Source organism: Centropristis striata, chromosome 8 (assembly GCF_030273125.1).
Source record: "Centropristis striata isolate RG_2023a ecotype Rhode Island chromosome 8, C.striata_1.0, whole genome shotgun sequence".
Classification (NCBI taxonomy): Eukaryota; Metazoa; Chordata; class Actinopteri; order Perciformes; family Serranidae; genus Centropristis; species Centropristis striata.
Window position 1 is genome coordinate 37,706,689 of NC_081524.1, and position 20,335 is coordinate 37,727,023.

At 38.7% G+C, this 20,335-nt stretch overlaps 2 protein-coding genes across 2 annotated transcripts; both read left to right on the forward strand.

Annotated features, from left to right (window-relative positions):
• The first annotated feature begins 887 nt into the window (after nucleotides 1-887).
• On the forward strand, nucleotides 888-3,895 carry pigv (phosphatidylinositol glycan anchor biosynthesis, class V). Its single transcript, XM_059338387.1, has 3 exons — nucleotides 888-1,260; nucleotides 1,490-2,656; nucleotides 3,006-3,895. Exons 1-3 carry the CDS (start codon nucleotides 1,192-1,194, stop codon nucleotides 3,291-3,293), a joined length of 1,524 nt encoding a protein of 507 aa, XP_059194370.1. The 5' UTR covers nucleotides 888-1,191; the 3' UTR covers nucleotides 3,294-3,895.
• A 3,856-nt stretch (nucleotides 3,896-7,751) lies between these two features.
• Nucleotides 7,752-19,929, forward strand: zdhhc18a (zinc finger DHHC-type palmitoyltransferase 18a). The gene is made up of 9 exons (XM_059338390.1): nucleotides 7,752-8,368; nucleotides 9,226-9,386; nucleotides 9,659-9,808; nucleotides 11,264-11,401; nucleotides 11,506-11,557; nucleotides 13,199-13,301; nucleotides 13,406-13,518; nucleotides 14,206-14,311; nucleotides 17,743-19,929. Exons 1-9 carry the CDS (start codon nucleotides 8,133-8,135, stop codon nucleotides 18,082-18,084), a joined length of 1,401 nt encoding a protein of 466 aa, XP_059194373.1. The 5' UTR covers nucleotides 7,752-8,132; the 3' UTR covers nucleotides 18,085-19,929.
• Nucleotides 19,930-20,335: the final 406 nt, after the last annotated feature.

The window sequence follows — 20,335 nt, forward strand, 5'->3', positions numbered from 1 at the left end:
AATGAATAATCTAAGTCTCTCAAGGTCCAAGGTGAGGTTTTTTTAATTTCTTGTTTTGTCAGTCCAGTACCCAAAGGTATTCGGTTAAAAAAGATAGTGGAGAAAAGCATTAAGTCTCTATATCTGAAGGACTGAACAGCATTCTGCCATTTTTGCCTGAAAAGTGACTTAACAGTTAATTATCCAAATGGTTGGTGATTCTTTTTCTGTCATTTACATAATCAATTGACATTGTGTACGACACAGGTTTGCACAACAAAATGCAGTTGTCGTCCCTGTGCTACACGAGATAAACAAGACACAAAACAAGAATAGTATAAAAGTGTATTCATCTAAACAGCAGTATGCTTCACTCAGTTTATACCTCCATCAGGGGCCAAACGGACAAGGCGTACCACACCATGTCTGTTTGAATATACATCATACATGAGAGAAATAATGACAAAATAAGCACACATTAATGAGCACCAAAAAATACATGTGGAAGTATTCACATTAAAACCAAGCCAAATTGTGAGACCAAAAAGACAGGGAAACACAATGTTCTCATGTTTTGAATGGGGAATAACATACTTAGGCCACTTGAAAGAACCAGGCAGTAAGACAGTGTGGAGCGCCGCCTGCTGGACAGAAAAAAAATATATTTTCGTCTGTCAGGTGACCAAAAGACATGAGACACGACGCTACAATGTATCATATCGACGCTCATCCAATGTTATACAACTTAAATCAATAACAGAAAAGTATATAGTAATATAGATCATATTTTGCGACACTAACAATAATAATACAATTATTTTTCTGTAGATGTAGCGAAAACTACGCTGGGGGTTTCCGTTTCTCTTCCTCTGGACTTTTTTATTTTGAAATAAGTTGAGACGCACCGGAAGTGAAAAGGGCCATTCGAAATTGCTGCAGGATGAGGATGTGAGGACAAAGATTGCACCTGAGCGAAAACAAACGCTGTTTGACGAAGGCTAGCTGTCTAATAAAACGAGTGTCTGCCCTCTCTTATATTTGTCAAACAAATGATGACGCGAAACTTACCGTATCTCATTCATCGAGAGGGTTTTCCCCCGAGCTCGCTATGTTTTATAGACAATATGAGGAACCCAGCAGTGTCTGTGTCGTAGCAGGGACAATGCTCAGGCCTGTCAGAACCGGCTTTTACAGATTTTCTCCGTCACATCAATGACTATGGATGTCAGAGCAGTTCTGGAGTTTGCCACAGTTACCAGGGGGCTGTCGCTGTTTTTGCAGGTAAGCTTAAATCATGTTATGAATCTGTAAATATGCTAGTCTAGCTTTCTCATCTGCTATTATGTCCCATTTCCCCTGATGTTTAAGTCACCTTGGCAGTTGTGTTTCTGTGTTTTAGCTTATTTGCTGGTTCTCAGGGGAATACTATACACCTGTGTGTTTTATTTTACTGTACAGCAAAACTGTCCATGCAGTATTTGTTTTAATAGAGTTAAATATTTCTCCTCAGGCTGTCTTCAATGCTATCATCCCTGACCATGATGCTGATGCGTTCAAGCCCCCACGGACAGAGGAGCCTCTGTACTTGGACTCTGCAGTGGAGTGGCTATTGGGTGGCCTCTCTCACTGGGATGCCGAGCACTTCCTTTTCATAGCTGAGAGAGGATACCTCTTTGAGCACAACTTTGCTTTCTTCCCGCTCTTCCCCGTGGTCCTCCGAGGGCTGGCGGAGACGCTGCTGTGGCCCCTGAGCAGCTGGCTGAGCGTGCGGGGGCGTCTGCTGGTGGCTGTGGCTCTGGGGAACACTGCCCTCTTCCTGTTGAGTGTGGTCGCCTTGTATGCTCTCAGCAGGCTGGTTCTCCAGGACAGGCGTCTCGCTCTGCTCTCCAGCCTGCTCTACTGCATCACACCTGCCAATGTTTTCATGACTGCTGGATACTCAGAGAGCCTGTTTGCTGCACTCACATTCGGTGGTCTGTTCCTCCTGGAGAAAGGATTCACCTTCAGGGCCTGCCTGGCTCTCAGCATAGCCACTGCAGCGCGATCTAACGGACTTGTTAACATAGGATTTCTGCTGTATCTTCCATCACTGCACGCTATTTCCCAGATTCGTGTATATCGCACAACAACAAAAGGCCACAGCAAAGTCTTCCGATACATCTGGGCTGTCATCCGTCTCCTGCTCACCTCCCTCTTGGGAACTGCAATTATTGCCCTCCCCTTCTGTGCGTTCCAGTACTATGGGTATAGGACGTTTTGCACACCATCTGTCTCCTTGGAGCGGATCCCTCCTGCTCTCCTGTCGCTGGCTGAACTACGGGGCTACCGTGTTCCAGATGAAAATGGTCCACCGCCCCTCTGGTGCATGAGACCTCTCCCCCTGCTTTATTCTCACATCCAGGATGTTTACTGGGATGTGGGCTTCCTTCGCTACTTTGAGCTGAAGCAGATGCCAAACTTCATTCTGGCTCTACCGATGGCCACCCTCGGCATAATGGCAGCTTATGCATATTTTCAAGCTAATCCAGAACTGTGCCTGAGACTTGGACTTTGGGAGACGGGTGCAAATAAAGGACTTGACAAACCGATACCGGGGATGTTCAACCCCAGAGTGTTTGTTTACGTTGTCCATTCAACAGTCCTTCTGGTGTTTGGAACATTGTGTATGCATGTGCAGGTAAGTAAATGATATAATCACCTTTTTTTTTGTAATGAACTTTTTATTGAAATTTATCAAACAAATATTACAGACAGGGAGGAATACCTTCATTCAATCAGGGAGCCATCAAGGCCAGGAATTCACTCCCTAAGTTATTTTCTTTCCTTTTTTTTACAGTAAATGAGTTGAAAAAAACTCAAAAACAAACAAACAAACAAACAAAAAACAACAACATCAAACAAACACAACCACATACCACCACACTGACACCTATAATCACCTTTTTGTGGGACATTTTAATGGGTCTGGGTGTGATGAACAACTGTTGACGTTTACTCATTCCCATTTTTTGAATTTACATTTCTAGGTTCTAACCAGATTCATGGCCTCCTCGTCTCCTGTGCCCTTCTGGATAAGTGCTCACCTGCTCCTCCTCAATGAACCACTTCTCCATCGCAGGAAGACCTCAAACCCCAATGTACAGCTACAGAGCCATTCCAGAAATGGATGCAAGCACACACCTCAAAACCCCATCATTGCACTGCTGCCACACTTTAAAACCTGTTCTCCTACCACGCAGAGCATTCTGGGATACTTCCTGTCTTACTGGGTGCTGGGCCTGGCTCTACACTGTAACTCCTTGCCATGGACATGACTTAAGACTATTTACTGAGCTTTAAAGGCAGTATTTCTACGAAGGACTGGGCAATATATGTTTATTTTAAATCATCAAGGACACACAGCTGTTTTTGCAGTACATCATCCATATTGCATTTTTGCTATTACTTCAGTAATTGTTAAATAATAGATTAAATAATTTATAATTATTTTTTGCCCAGTCCTCCATATAACTTACATAGTACATTTTTTATGCAATAGCCAACTAATTTGATTTGAACATCTCCATTAAATGTGTTTGGAACAGTTTGAGAACAAACTCAAATGTACAATACTTTTGAAACTTTATTGAATGCTGTTTAGTTGTAAATATTGGGAAGATTAGGGTTGTACTTGGGGAAAAAAAACTTTTCTTGCTAAAGTTTTGCTGAAGCAAAACATTTTTATTTACTCTTTAATTTAATATTGCACTGCATGTTTTGGGATTTTGGGATGTGAATGAAAAAAAACAAGGTTTTGTTGCTGTAAAACGATCCTCAATTAAGATCATTCCTTTTTCTTGAGGCATTAATGTAAAACTGCTATTGTGTTTTGTTGGAACATTAAACATTGGCTGCCAAAGTTGCATTGGCAAGTTCACCCTTGAGTTTATTATTGAACTAAATGTGATAAATCTTAACAACCTATGTGTATGTATGAAAACAATGTTTCTCTTCCATCATGGTTTCCTTTATTTTACTCTACACACGCGTCCAAGTCTTAAGTATCACCTGATGCTTGTAGACATGTTTTTAAAACCACTAGAGGTTGCTGTTAGTCTTGAAACAATTAAGTGTACTACTTAATCCAATCCTCAAAACCCAGAACATTTCATATTCTTTCCTATGACAAACAAAAATTAAACAGATGGAACAAATCTAACCCTTATCCACTCATAAGTTTCTTGCACAACAATTTTTGAAAAAGTACTCAACATGGTAACAAGGGCAAGGGTCTCCTCTTAATTTTACTAGTAAATGTCATAATCAAATGTATTATTCAGTAATAATAATCATCAAGTTCATCAGTTTCTAAAGTCTTAATTATATGTTACGAAAAAGGTGAGAAATGTAGGCTATCAGACATATATTAACCCTTTGATGCACAACATGGATCTAAAGTGACCCGACAGTTTTTATGTTCTATATCTTTGCAATAATTAATCATTCAGTATTCCAGGTTTTCCTCAATTAGTTTGTTTTTGATCATCATACATCCTAATTTTTATGTTTTCCTTTATACATTTTTGAATTAAATCCCTTTTTCTGTCACTAGTCTTCTAATACACAACATGGGTGAAAAATGAGCCATATCCATTTTTTAGCTCAGTAGCTTGTTAAGCTAACTTCTTGGCTAAGTATTTAGCTAAGTAGCTTGCTAAGCTAACTACTTAGCTAACTTCTTGGCTAAGTAGTTAGCTTAGCAAGCTACTTAGCCAAGTAGTTAGCTGTGTAATAATACATAAACTTTTTTTCTCCATAAATTATGAGAAGCAAAATGAAAATAATGATCTGTTGTTATCAAAAACAAGATATGTAAAAAATATTTACAATATTCAATCATAAAATAAGTTGATATCAAAAGATAGAGCACAGAAAAACACAGCAAGCAATAAATAAAATGGGAAAAGAATGCGGGTCATTTTTGACCCATGTTGTGCATCAAAGGGTTAAACATATTTGTAGATGTTTTTAAGGTACAGGTTTGTTGATAAGATCTTAACTAAGCCCACCCCACTTTGAGAATCACTTCTCTAGGGAGCCCTTCTAGTGAAGCAAACAAAATGCACTGTAAGGTGGCCTTAAAATTGAGAAATGCAGTGATATATAGGACACCACAGGAATGAGTTCTTAAACCCAGAAGTAAGTTAGTGTTTTAGCACGCTGGGGTCTGTCTTCTCAAACTCAATGAGGATTTTAAATGGGTTTGTAGTTAGGATGCTTGAAATAGGGTCTGTGGTTAACACAAGCTTAAGAGATCTTCGTGTTTTGTTGTATGACATAAAATACACTACCGGTCAAAAGTTTTAGAACACCCCAATTTTTCCAGTTTTTTATTGAAATTCAAGCAGTTCAAGTCAAATGAACAGCTTGAAAGGGTACAAAGGTAAGTGGTGAACTGCCAGAGGTAAATAAAAAAAGGTAAGGTTAACCAAAACTAAAAAATAATGTACATTTCAGAATTATACAAGTAGGCCTTTTTTCAGGGAACAAGAAGTGGGTTAACAACTTAACTCTATGGAGTCTTGGGCTATTTTGTCAATTTTTGAATTATTTTCATGTCTTTGTAAGTCATTTTGTGTCTTTTTTTTTGTAATTTGTGTCTTTTGGTGTCTTTTTTTGTCTTCTTGTGTCTTTTCTTTGTCTTTTTGTGTCTTTTTTAGTCCTTTAGTCCAACATAAAATGTGATTTTGAATCTTTTTTTGTACTTTCAAAACACTATCATGCTCAATAAAGAATTTTAAATGTTGCAAATGTGCATTAATTTCAGAGTACACTGAGACATTAAACTGCATCATTTTTAATTCAATTCAGGAAAAGTTGGTGTGTTCTAAAACTTTTGACCAGTAGTGTACATTAGCAAATTTTTGTCGGAGAAGCATAACAGTAGTGACGTTCAAGTCATGCAACAGTGGAGTAGTTTGCTTTATCAGCTTTATACTTCTGTCAGCTATACAACACTTCATACGTGAAAAAAGTGGTGTTCATGTGTGAAGATTATCCTGCTGAACAAAATGCATAAGCATCAGAAACATGTGTTTGCCACAGAGCTTGTTTTCTGCAATGATCCAAAATCCAATGCAAAAATCCCATAGGCGATCCTGAATAGACCTCATGACAATGATGACTTCTGTAGACTGTCTACGCACTAGTGCCCTACCACATGCAGCTGGTGCTCTTTCTATTTTTTGGCCCCTACCAAATTGTAATTACAGCCCAGAGGTTACATATCATCACATTGTTAAAATGATAGTCTAAGTCATTTTTTGTCAAAATTGTGTTTTTTTGCCTAAATCATCTCCTCATGACGCCGGCCACCTATGGTAAAATCACCTACATCCTCAGTTGATCAGATCATGTGATTTTACCCCTTTAAGATAATGGCCTATGTCAAGTGTGTGACCTAAGTGGATTTATTATGCCTAAGTCAAAATAAAATGTGACTTAGGCAATTTTTTGAACATGCCTTTGTGAGCAAGATATGGTAACACTTTATTTTGAAGGTGTTTACATAAGAGTGACATGAGCGTGTCATAAACATGACATGGGATGCGTCATGAACATTAATGACACTTTGAAGTGACATTAATGCTCATGATACTTGTCATGTCATGTTTCTGACAGGCTTGAGTGACTCTTATGTAGACACCTTCAAAATAAAGTGTTACCATATCTCGCTTAAGTCACAAAGGCATGTTCAAATATTTTGCCTAAGTCATTTATTTCTCTGAAGTTACATAATTTACATACAGTGTTATTATTATGCCAATAGCCATCCTTTTGTTACATCCTTTTTGAGTGAAATGATCAATACATTTCATATGTTACACTTTTGGTGAAGTTTTTTGTGTTTCCTGCAAAACTTGAAAAAAAAAATTAAAAATAGTTTTAACAGGGTGACGATATTATCAGTGGCGGTTCTTCACAGGGGCCTCCAGGGGCCACTGCCCCTGTGAAGAAGCCCTTGGCCCCTGCTGTGGCCCCTGCTGTGGCCCCTGTGTCAAATTAATAATAAAATGATCAATTTATAACGATGAACGACGGAAAAAATTGTATCTATTTTTTGTTCAAACAATATCTCATTGTACACAAAAGGAACCCAGCATGTGTACATTGCATAATAGTTTAATTGTGCAATAAAAGCTTGTGTATATATATGTATAAAAAAGATCATTCTCACTATACTGCACTTTCAAAATAAAAAAAGTAATTGTGCACATAAATGAGAAATGTCATTGTCGCACAAAAATAGTTATTATTGTTGCTAAGTCTCATTGTTTCAATCTATGTATTTGTATCTTCCAAATATACTTAAATGAGATTTTTAAATAAGCTAAAATAAAGGGTTTGAATGCTTAAATATAATCTTTGCTGTTTTTTAATGTGCCCCGCTGATTAAACACTGGCCCCTGCTTGGCCCCCACAGTAAAACTGGTCTAGAACCGCCATTGGATATTATGTTGTTTTACTGGTTTGCAATGAATTAGCTTATGTTTTCTATACGGGCTTGAGTTAATCCATGTGATAAAGCGCCTAGAGCTGGCTGTGCCTGTCATAGACTGTATAAATAATGTGTCAATCCACACAGATAATCACCCTGCAGCCACTGATCTACAGTACCAATCATTATCGTGCACACCTCACGTGTTATGCTGTTACAAGTCAGCGTAAGTCCTGCGTGCTTACGTCAACATCCACCTCGTGACGTACATTGGCTGACGGTAAGAGGAAAAAAAAAGGAAACGTGAACTGCCGCAAAGCTTGAGCTGAAGCCCGTTTGATGCTGTTGTAGTTTTTGATAAAGGCGACTTATTATAACCAAATGAGTACTGATATTCACGAATGGCTTTACATTAACAACCAAAGATGGTAGTTAACCCTGAGTCAACCCGGAAGTTGATTCAGCTCGTGAAACTCTGCTACGGAGAAGAATGCCTTTATTGGTTTGCTAGCTAGCTAGCTAGCGTTAGCTTTCAGGTGGAACGCTAACCGAACAGGCAGAGTTTCTACGTACAATGACTAAATCTTGAGGGTTCATTCTCTCGAGAAAACGCGGTGAGAAAGGAGAGCTTTCTGTGTGCCTTCAGCTACCTCCGGACCGTGTCGGTACTGTTTACATGATGAAGAACTGCGAGTACCAGCAGATCGACCCGCGGGCGCTGTCGGTGTCGCCTTCGTCCACACAGAGCCACACCGAGAGGAGAGTGCAGCGGTCGAGGAGGAAATGGGAAGTGTTTCCAGGGAAGAACAGGTTTTTCTGCGATGGTCGGATCATCCTGGCTAGACAAAGCGGTGTCCTTCCTCTGACACTGGGCCTTATTGTTGTCACGTGTGGCCTTTTCTTTGCATTCGAGTGAGTAACTAGAAGTGTCCTTTTGTATGTTTATTTTCAGTGAGCCCTGAACGCAACAGGAAATGTCATTTCGTCACCTTGTTAAAATAATCGCCTAACTCATAGGTATGGCAGGAAACACAAAAAACTTCACCAAAAGTGTAACATTTGACATTTATTGATAATTTTACTCAAAGGATGTAACAAAAGATGGTTATTGGCATAGTAATAACACTGTAAATTGTGTAACTTAAGAGAAATAAATGCAATTTTTTGAACATGCCTTAAGCAAGATATGGTAACACTTTATTTTGAAGGTGTCTACATGAGAGTCACTCAAGCCTGTCAGAAACATGACATGACAAGTATCATGAGCATTAATGTTACTTCAAAGTGTCATTAATGTTCATGACACATCCCATGTTATGTTTATGACACGCTCATGTCACTCTTATGTAGACACTTTCAAAATAAAGTGTTACCATATCTTGCTGAAGTCACAAAGGCATGTTCAAAAAAATGCCTTAGTCACATTTTATTTTGACTTAGGCATAATAAATCCCCTTAAGTCACACACTTGACATAGGCCATTATCTTAAAGGGGTAAAATCACATGATTTGATCAACTGAGGATGTAGGTGATTTTACCATAGGTGGCCGACGTCATGAGGAGATGATTTAGGCAAAAAAACTAATTTGACAAAAAAATGACTTGGGCGATTATTTCAACAGTATGACGGTTTCTAATGTGCATGTGGAAGTTGCAAATGTATGCTTCATTTCTTGCATCATACAGTGTTTCGTGACAGTACACTTGGGGATTAAAGGGTGTTTTCGATCTGGGTATACTGGCACAAACTCATCTATTTCTATTACAGTTGCCCATTCCTGGTGAAGCATCTGACCGTCTTTATACCTGTGATTGGTGGGGTGCTTTTTGTGTTCGTGGTCATCTCCCTGCTGAGAACCAGCTTTACAGACCCAGGCATTTTACCCAGGGCCACCCCAGATGAAGCAGCAGACATAGAGAAGCAGATAGGTAAGGCACACCCTGGTATTGCATACCCGCTGCGGGACAGATGGGGTAAAAGAGCTTTGCCATATGGGGAATCTCAGAGGGACGTGTTTGTTGTTGAACTCCCTACCAAGACCTAAGCAGCTTACTCTCCATCATGGTTGAAGAGCACAAGAGCCAGACGTAGCTGTATTTGTGTTTATGTATTCCTTATTATGTCTTGTGAGTGTTTATAGGGTCAACTTCAAATGTGAAAGTCTCAGAGAGTGTCTCCCCTTGTACTTCTCTATTTTAAGATACCTCAGGATCTTCCACGTATCGCCCCCCTCCGCGAACTAAGGAGATCCTCATCAACCAGCAGGTGGTAAAGCTCAAATACTGCTTCACTTGTAAAATGTTCCGCCCTCCTCGGACCTCCCACTGCAGCCTGTGTGACAACTGTGTGGGTAAGGATGTGGTAGGAAGTTACCACTTTTTTTTTTAACTGCACTAATTAAACTTAACAACTTAATATCACTGCCAAGAGGAACATACCATACAAACCTGGCTGACAGATTTCCATTAGTTTGTTTCAAGCAGCGCACTTTCCTACGTCAATCCACTTTTCTGTGTCTTGAATGTGTGATGCTGTAATGTAACAAAATCAGAGAGATACAAATATAAAACGATATTATTCCCTTGGACATAAAGATAATAATGCCTCAAAAGCAATAGATCATCATTTGGGAAGGCAGAGCAGCCTGGAACTTCATGGAGCCCCTTTTGCCAGCCTGAAAGGTCTATCCATTTAAAGAATAGGTTCACATTTTTCAAGTCCATATGTATTGTTAGTGGTTGCTATACTCATATACTTACTCTTTATATTTGCTTTTAAAGGGACAGTTCTACCGGAAATCACCCATAGTGCTATCTGTCAATCTGTCACCGTTTTGGTGTGAGTTTTTAGGTGTTGGAGATATCGGCCGTAGATATGTCTGACTTCTTTCTAATATAATAGAACTAGATGGCACATACAAAAATCAAACCATTTTAACAACTCAACAGCTCTTTCCAGAAATCATGACCTGGTTACAAGGTAATCCACATCCCTTTTTGTGAGCAGTTTCATGTGGGAACTATTTTCTTTTTATGAAACTGCACCTGGCAATGGATCACCACACACATGGAATAGTGGGCTTATGTTACAAATAACTGGAACAGAAAAATAATACATTTATGAGTTATGAAAAAAAAAGGCACATCAATTCCAGGATAGGAGTGATTGTGTTTTTTTTTTTTAACTTTCTGTTTATTGATTTTTCAGTGAAAAAAAGCACAAACATATAATTATACACACAGAACAGGTACATCAGACAGGGTCATCCATAAATACAGCAAAATACAATGGCAGGTTTTGTTCTAGGTCACCAGTACAAAAAATAAAATAAAAAAGAACCCCATAACAAGCGGAAATGGAATTTATATATACATAATTATACTCGGGGAGAAACACTCCTGACCCAGAGGACAATAATACAATAATATAAAATAAAAAGATTTTGCCACACAGAATATGTAATCACCTCTCATATATGTAGTCCCTCCATTTCTTCCAGTATTGGTCCCCTTTTTCAGTACTGCATCTCAGGGAAAATGTTAACATTTCCATATTATAGATTTGCTCAACTATTCCTATCCAGTCTGAAATTGTTGGACACTCCTTGCTTAGCCATTTCCTGGTTATTGCCTTTTTGCTACTAGCCAATAAAAGTTGTAATAGGTATCGGTCTTGTTTAAGGAGTGATTGTGTTTTATAATAATTAAATGCAGAATGTGTTAGGTATGAAGCCTTACTACTATTAAACTTTACAGCTACTATAAACATGCTACCAATCTCTATTTATTCTGTTTTCCCCCCTCAGAACGATTTGACCACCACTGCCCGTGGGTGGGGAACTGTGTGGGCAAACGCAATTACCGCTTTTTCTACAGCTTCATCATCTCTTTGTCTTTTCTGACATCATTCATATTTGGCTGTGTCGTCACCCACATTACCCTGCGTAAGTATTTCCACAATGCATTAAAATACTCAGTCGTTTTCTAACGTTCCTGTCATGTTATCAAGAACCACTTTAAGATTACTGTTGTGCTTTATTCTCTCCAGGTTCTCAACAAGGTAAAAGCCTTGTTCAAGCCATTCAAGAGAGCCCTGCCAGATATCCTTTATATATACCACATTTTCACATAATTATGCTGTTGATTAGATAGATGAGATCTTTGTAAATGTGTTGTTCTATTGTGTCAGGAAATTCCACGAGTCACACTGTTGACAAGGCATTTCCCGCTGCTCCTCAGCCTAAGCCCATGCTTAATAGGATCAGAGAGTTAGCATCCAGCTAAGAGCTGCTTTCAGGCAGATAAGGTTTGCTGCCTCATGTTCTCGTGAGATGATGTTAGTGGCCTGATAAATATAAACTGTATGACTACAGAGTGATCTGATTGGTTATTATTATTATTATGATGCTATCTTGTTGCTGTCTGTGTGAGTGTGTCTTTCTGAATTCAGAAAGTATACATAGTTTATTTCCTTACTAGTTATCTAACAGAGCAGATGATGTGATAAGATGTTTTTTTTAGCTTCTGTGGCTCTTCTGTGGCTATTAGGATTTAAAGGCCACAATGGCCATTTTAGCCGGAAATATATATAACTTGCAACAATGTATCCACTGTGATGGATTTAATATCTCAAAACAAACTGCCTGGAAGTTAGATAAGAAAGATACAATATTTAAAGTTGCAACAATGAGTCTTTATATGCATATGAGTAACCGATTTATGTGACTTATCTCGGTTATGATCATATTCAGGATATAGTGTTTACATGAGCACAAAGAAGTTAGGTTATTCATATCACTGTATACATAATAAGATAATAATCATATTACTGATTACTGCATTCTAGAGCAAAGAAAATATTAAACACTACATTTACTGATAATAATGCCAATATAATATATATATAATATATAATATACATTTACTGATAATAATGCTACTTGACAACTGCTAACTTCTTGTCTGCTCTGAGCTCATCCAATGTCAATTCAATTCAATTCAATTCAATTGGCTTTATTGGCATGACGTAACAATGTGTATATTGCCAAAGCAGGCATCAGAAAAAAAGATAACAAGATAAGGAAAGCAATATTTACAATAAATTATTATAATTCTGTTATTCATTTTAAATGAAAAGAAAAACTAATAACAATAAAAGAAAGCAATATTTACAATCATTGAATTACAATCAACATATAATTTATACAATCTAACTGTCCCAGCAAAAAAAGAGAAGAAAATAAAAAATAAAAACAAAACATAAAAATATAAAAACAAAACAACCAATGTTGTAAGCAATGTCACTGTCTGTCTGTCTGTCTGTCTGTCTGTCTGTCTGTCTGTCTGTCTGTCTGTCTGTCTGTCTGTCTGTCTGTCTCTCTCTCTCTCTCTCTGTTTACGTGTTTTAGCATGTAAACACCATATCCTGTTTTCCAAAACCCCTCTTTTGTAAATCAGGGTTGTAATTAAATAACTGTTTATTTTAATAAGTCATGTCGTTGACACCAAAGATAGCTTTGAGTTTATTTATTTAAAACAGGGACAATACATATTAATGAACATATACATGTAAATATGCAAGATTATAGCCAACAGCTAATTTCCATCTTTAGTCCTTTTGGCAGGTTGATGTCAATACCATAACAATAACATAGCTGAAGTATCTGTCCTAGATGTTGTATGATGTTGATTGGTTCATTGGTAATAGTGACGTTATCATGCCTTAACTCTTCCTTGTGCACTGTGGTGGAGTTGGTGATTTGTTTCTTCTCCATCTGGTCTATTCTGGGCCTCTCAGGCTTCCATACATATTTAGTAGCCTCCAACCTCACAACAAATGAAGATGTAAGTGCTCGTGCTCCTACAGAATACACTTCAGTTCATCAGATCATTAAATAGACTTAATCCACAGACTGACTGACGGCTGACTTTATGTGTTCCCCGTGCAGATAAAGGGCTCCTGGTCAAGTAAAAGGTGTACAGAGGAATCTGAGAACCCGTACAGTTATAACAGTATTATAACCAACTGCTGTGTGACGTTATGTGGCCCCATGCCCCCAAGGTAAGTGAAGATGTCCCCAGTCCTTAACCTGGGGCTTTGTAACTCACACATACACTACCGGTCAAAAGTTTTAGAACACCCCAATTTTTCCAGTTTTTTATTGAAATTCAAGCAGTTCAAGTCAAATGAACAGCTTGAAAGGGTACAAAGGTAAGTGGTGAACTGCCAGAGGTAAATAAAAAAAGGTAAGCTTAACCAAAACTGAAAAATAATGTACATTTCAGAATTCTACAAGTATGCCTTTTTTCAGGGAACAAGAAATGGGTTAAAAACTTAACTCTATGGAGTCTTGGGCTATTTTGTCCATTTTTTAATTCTTTTCATGTCTTTTTTTTTGTCATTTTGTGTGTTTTTGGTGACTTTTTTTGTCATTTTGTGTCTTTTTTTTGGTCATTTTGTGACTTTTTTTTAGTCCTTTAGTCCAACATAAAATGTGATTTTTTTTTTTTACTTTCAAAACACTATCATGCTCAATCAAGAATTTTAAATGTTGCAAATGTGCATTAATTTCAGAGTACACTGAGACATTAAACTGCATCATTTTCAATTAAATTCTGGAAAAGTTGGTGTGTTCTAAAACTTTTGACCAGTAGTGAAGGTGAAAATCTTCATGATGTTGATAGCAGCAGTAACAAAGACATGCACAGTTCATGTCAAAGTGTCCTGACGGCGTCCTCTGTCCTCCAGTCTGATCGACAGAAGAGGTTTCCTGCCTCTTGACGAGGCGATCCCTGCTGCTTCGGCCTCTGAGACAGATCTGCCTCCCTTCACGGCCAAGAATGATGCACACATGGTAGGATGAACCAGCTTGTGGTCCCTCCTGTCCCATATAATAGCTCCTGTGTTGTAGTTAGACTGCCCTGTGTGCCTTCTCCACTCTGTGTGTCCACTCCGTCATCCTGCAGACTTCCAGCTCCAGTCCCTCAAGTAGAGCTGCCCACATGAAGTACTTTGAATCTTCAATGTGAAAGTTGTTCATTTTACACGTATTGCTTATGAAAACAGACAGCAGAGCATGGGGTTTTTAATTGTGAATGGCCTATTTGATAGTCTCACTAGACTGAAAGAACATCACGAGGGCTCAGAACTGATGCACAATAGAAAGCCAAATATCCGCAGTAGGAATGATTAAGCTAGCTAGTAAAGAGAAATCAGTAACACTTTACTTGAAGGTATCGTCATAATAGTGACATGATACTGTCATAACTGTGACATGACACAGTCATGAAGGTGTCACAAACATTATGTCAGTGTCATAAACGTTTATGACTGCTGTCATTAAGTGTCATTGGGTTTTTGTCATGACAACTTGACATTAAATTTGTTTGGGATGTCCTTATTATGACAACTTGAAATTACTCAAAGTGACATTACCAGAAAATTTCTCATGGCAACTTGACATAAACAAAATATGCATCTATTTTTGTGTTTATGTCAAGTTGCCATGACTAAGACATTTTCTGGTAATGTCACATTGATTAATGTGAAGTTGTCATAATCAAGACAACCCAAAGAATGTCAACTTGTCATGACAAAAACCGAATGACACTTAATGACAGCAGTCATAAACGTTTATGACATTGACATAATGTTTATGACACGTTCATGACTGTGTCATGTCACAGTTATGACAGTATCATATCACTATTATGACGATACCTTCAAGTAAAGTGTTACCGAGAAATCTCCATGCAGCATACTGAGCTCATTCTGCTGTGTCATTTGTTTGATCTTAAGAACATTGTGTCTCGGAAACCAGCTGTAACTGTTTGGCATCATTGAGCAGTTAAAAATGCAAGAAAGTGGGCTTTTACAGCCAGAAATTTAACCTTTTGTTGGGTTGCTGAGTCACCCTGACAGACTGTCAGAAGCCCTGAGAGGCAGTACTGTTGTGATCTGGGACAATTTTTTGTCCTTTTTTTTTCACACACGCCTGCTTGAATATGTCGGCAATCACAGGTTGCTGGGCTGACAATGGCCCATAATGTGTTACTATGTTATGCAACAATATAGAACATGGGGTAATGATGCACTTCAGCCTCTTGTGGTCAAATAGAGTATTACAAAAATAAACGTTTATATAAATAATCCTGATAAATTGTTTTTATAACTAATTGTCCTTGCAAATCTGTTTTTTTCCATCTGTTCTTAAATCATGAGCAGGAGAGGAAATGATTTAGATCAGAAAGTTGATCACCAGAATAATTTTTCTCACTTCCTCTCAGGGTTTCCGTACAGACTGCTGCAGATATATTATAGTGACTTTGTGCGTCAGTAAATGGATTCGTTGTTGCACCTTTTCGATATGTGACTTGTATTTGTGTTTGCTTACACTTTCAGTTCAACATTTTGCTGTATCTACCTCCTTGTTACTGTACCACTGGGTTGGCCTGTATGTTTTGGTGATGGTGTATGCACAAAAAAAAGGACTTAATTACTGCTTTTTCGTTGAACATGCAAATGTTTTTGGCTCATTGGATTTTTTGTATTTGATTTAACAGCACTTTACCACAGATCATTTCGTCATGTCTTGAAAACATTTATCATTCAATATGGTCAGCCTATCAAATGTCTTTTATATTATTAGCTTTATTTTCTTAAATCCTTACTAACTTCCTCTATATTTACGTACATCTTTTTATTTTGTGTTAAATAAACATTGTTTTTGTATTTTAAGATTTTTGTCTTTTTGAATTTACTTTGACTCACGCAGTTTTAAAGGAACACTCCACCGTTTTTTCATATTAAAACATGTTATTCGGTCAAGTAAGACGAGTTGATACAGACCTCTTGCGTCTCAATGCGTGCACTCAATCGCCCTGGCGCGCGGCGCCACTTGGCTAGCACTTAGCTTAGCCCAGTTCATTCATTAGGATCCAAACAGATGGACAGTTAGAAGCGACCAAACTCCTCCACGTTTTCCCTATTTAAATACAGCTACACGAGTAGTTAAACGACCAAGTATGGCGACACAAAATAAAACGTGGCGCTTTTCTAAGCGGATAAAAAGGATAACTATAATGTATGGCGGAATAGCACTTGGGAGCACTTCGACTCGGCGCAGTAATATCATCACTCCTGAGGGGAGAAGATTTGTCAGGAGTGATGATATTACTGCCTAATGAATGAACTGGGCTAAGCTAAGTGCTAGCCAAGTGGCGCCGCGCGCCAGGGCGATTGAGTGCACGCATTGAGACGCAAGAGGTCTGTATCAACTCGTCTTACTTGACCGAATAACATGTTTTAATATGAAAAAACGGTGGAGTGTTCCTTTAAGATGTTTGAACATTTCCTGAGGTTATTCTTTGTGTGTCACTTGGTATAAGTTGGGGAACATATGGGTTTATATATGATGAACATTTGTTTCATATACCTGTAACTTCATTGCGAGATGAAAGCTCTGACACTCAGTGTTGTACTGTATCCATTCCATCCTGCTAGGAGGAGAACTGTCAGGATTTTGCTTTGTCCTGCACAGCCTGAAGGGCACTGCTGCATGTAGACGGTTGATGGTAAGAGTAGGGTTGAACATTAAACCAATCACAGTATCTCTTCACCTGCCATTCACTCTCTCTTTCTCCATAACATAGTTTGTGTTTAGGTTCGAAATCACTGTCATCTTACCAGTTTTCTTAGATATTTTTTTGCATAAACGCAGTTGAGGCAGATCTTGTGATTGGTGTAGATGGGTGCACTGCCTCACTGGTGAATGTGCATGCTTCACTACCATTCATTCTCCTCTCATTAACATTCGCTTGCTCACTCAGTATGGGATGGAGCTTGTGTTTGAGGCTAAAGGAACTTCCTCTTGTCCTCTCTGCAGAGAGAGGTTTTTTTTCTCGTGTCTGGGTTGTTACTGTGCATGCATTGTGGCGCAAGCAAGCAAATACTCGTCTGCATAAACTCCCTTTCTCCTTTTATCAGAGCCAGAAGGAAGAAGCAGCTTCTCCAAACATAGTTCAATCATTACTTGTGTTGCATTGCATCTTAACTCACTTCTTCACTTCTCACTTCTTCCATGCTTCCTCCATTTGAATCTCGCTTCCATCAGTGCTATAACCGCTTCCACTGTGCTTGACGACTTCTAAATTAATCATTTTAAATAACACTGCAGAATCTTTTATACTTGTTTGTGCTGTTTTTGCCGTTTTTGCTCCGCCTCTCATAACGCAAACTAATGATGAGGATCATTTTTGTGACGTCTATCTTTTTCCTCCCCCACAGTGCACTCAGAGCACCAAGGACGTGCTGGAGAGGGTGGTCCACTCCTTTGACCTCCATGACCTGTGCCCCCCTGGCGCCCCAAAGACCTCCCCTCTGGGCCTGGACACCTCCAGCACGCCAGCACCTTCCACGGAGCCTTCACCCTCCGCCGGCTGCTCCCCGCAGCGCGCCCGCCAGCCCGTGGTCGTTCCTTGTCCTCCGTTCAGCCGAAGCAGCAAAAGAAGAGACTCTCTGCACTCCATCAACCCGGCCTTCCGCCTGGCTTCTCCCTCCCCGTCGCTGAGCCGCAACACCTTGATTCTTGGTGATGCACCAGACATGGGCTTCATCCCGCTACCCTGACTCCACCAAGTAACCACAAGAGAACAATGGGAGCCATATACACTGAAATCTACTGTTTAACAATATTTTTGGCGACGAAGGAACCTTTTCACAGTGGTGATCGTGTTGTTTGTTGCAGTTTGGTGTCATTCTGATGAGCTGATGAAGCATTACCTGGAGGTAGTCTATGTTCTGAAATGATATGTGTCCTTCAGGATGAAGGTAAATCTTAGTAATACTTGGAAGCACAATATAAAGATATTTTTTTAACACCTTTTTATTACCCAGAACATGCCTCCACACCTTCCACAGAACCTCAAGCCATACGTCACAGCCGCAGTGTTTCAGTTCTTGCTAATATATTATGCAAACAGGTCAGCTTTAAATATGGGAATACTAGTATGAGTGTGGATGCAAGAAGTACAGGAACAAAAGTTTAGATTTAGTGAGCTGTTTCAGGATTATCAACTCAAAAGTTGGCCTTATGTCATGTCCCATCATTTCCTGTTATCTAGAATGACATCATCACAGAGTCATCAGGTGGAGTCGCAGTATTCAGACGAATGAGCAATCAGAGTTTCAAGAGGGAGCTCACGGTGCAGTTTTTATTTACATCTTAATGTTTGCATATCAAGGTCTTTGCTGTACTTTGTAATAATTCTTGCATGTGTTATATATCCGATAGGCTAAATGGTAAATTTCCTTTTGTGAGGTGGCTATCATTGAAATATTTAAATCAAGCAAAACTGAATTAAATTGTTTAGATGTTTTTCATGTATGACTGGATACTATTTATGAAATGGTTCCTCCACATTTTTATACTGTCCGTACATTTGTTGGATGTCAAAACAATGTATTTAATTTAAATCCAAATCAAATTTGCTGCTGCCCACCAGGGCTCGGGTTGCAGTATTTGTCTCTGGAAAACTGTTTCTAATAATGTGATCTACTGGGATGCTTTCAGTACGAGCCAGCATCTGTTTTTCTTTGCCTCGGGGCACTTCGACTGTACAGTACAGGCCAAAACTTTGGACACACCTTCTCATTCAATGCGTTTCCTTTATTTTCATGACTATTTACATTGTAGATTCATCAAAACTATTAATGAACACATGTGGAATTATGTACTTAACAAAAAAGTGTGAAATAACTGAAAACGTCTTATATTCTAGTAAGCAAAGGGTGGTTACTTTGAGGAATCTAAAATACAAGACATGTTTTCAGTTATTTCACACTTTTTTGTTAAGTACATAATTCCATATGTGTTCATTCATAGTTTTGATGCCTTCAGTGATAATCTACAATGTAAATAGTCATGAAAATAAAGAAAACGCATTGAATGAGAAGGTGTGTGTCCAAACTTTTGGCCTGTACTGTATGTTGCCTGTTTTCAGTGTAACAGCACAGACTCACCGTATGGACTGGGTCAAGCAGAGTAATGTTTGAGGAATGTTGATGACTTCATGGCTAAGTTTGTGACCTTTTCCTCCTCTTACGGCATTAAAACGTATCTGTGATGGTGAAGTACAGTAACAGTAAATATCAGAGTGAGGTTGTGCCTCTAGAGGGCAGCATAGGATATGAATTGCAGCCCAGTCAACTTAGTAACCATTAGAAAAAAAAGGCCTTTTGATGTTTTATTTATTTTTTTGTAACTGAGCGTTGAAGCTGTACATAGGTTGTGAGTTTGTGAAGATCCGTGTTGCCATAGTCAGTGGGTCATTCATTTATCAGTGTCTGCATCAAGACCCATAGGTTGTGTAGACAATTACAAGCAGTGCTTGTATGAACAAACTTGTTTGTATTTTGTAGGATGTAACAGTGGAGCTGTAACATTTGGTCAATAAAAATGATCACTTTTGTTGATTTGGGCGTTTTTTTTTCTTTTTTTTTTTTTTTGTATTTATTTCCACAATACAAAGTATACAGAGGCAACCATGCAACGCCTCAGTAATTGCATAGCAGAGCCCTGTGTTTACTTTAATTAAGCTAAAATAGGTTTAAACAAACCAATTTAAAACTACAATGTGGTACATTAGAGCAGTAGTTCTCAACCTTTTTGAGTCGCGACCCCCAATTTAACATGCATGTTGTCCGCGACCCCCGCTCACTGAACACAATCTCACACGCACAGTTCAGATCACCCAATAGAAACAAAATGACCAAAAAAAGACACAAATTGACCAAAAAAGACACAAAATGACCAATAAAAGACACAAATGACCAAAAAAGACACAAAATGACCAAAAAAAGAAACAAAATGACCAAAAAA

Coding starts and splice junctions, on each gene's coding strand:
- pigv (XM_059338387.1), top strand. CDS start 1,192: ATGACTATGGATGTCAGAGCAGTTCTGGAGTTTGCCACAGTTACCAGG. Junction 1,261..1,489: donor GGCTGTCGCTGTTTTTGCAG/GTAAGCTTAAAT, acceptor ATTTCTCCTCAG/GCTGTCTTCAATGCTATCAT. Junction 2,657..3,005: donor CATTGTGTATGCATGTGCAG/GTAAGTAAATGA, acceptor TTACATTTCTAG/GTTCTAACCAGATTCATGGC.
- zdhhc18a (XM_059338390.1), top strand. CDS start 8,133: ATGATGAAGAACTGCGAGTACCAGCAGATCGACCCGCGGGCGCTGTCG. Junction 9,387..9,658: donor AGACATAGAGAAGCAGATAG/GTAAGGCACACC, acceptor CTCTATTTTAAG/ATACCTCAGGATCTTCCACG. Junction 13,302..13,405: donor ACCTCACAACAAATGAAGAT/GTAAGTGCTCGT, acceptor TTCCCCGTGCAG/ATAAAGGGCTCCTGGTCAAG.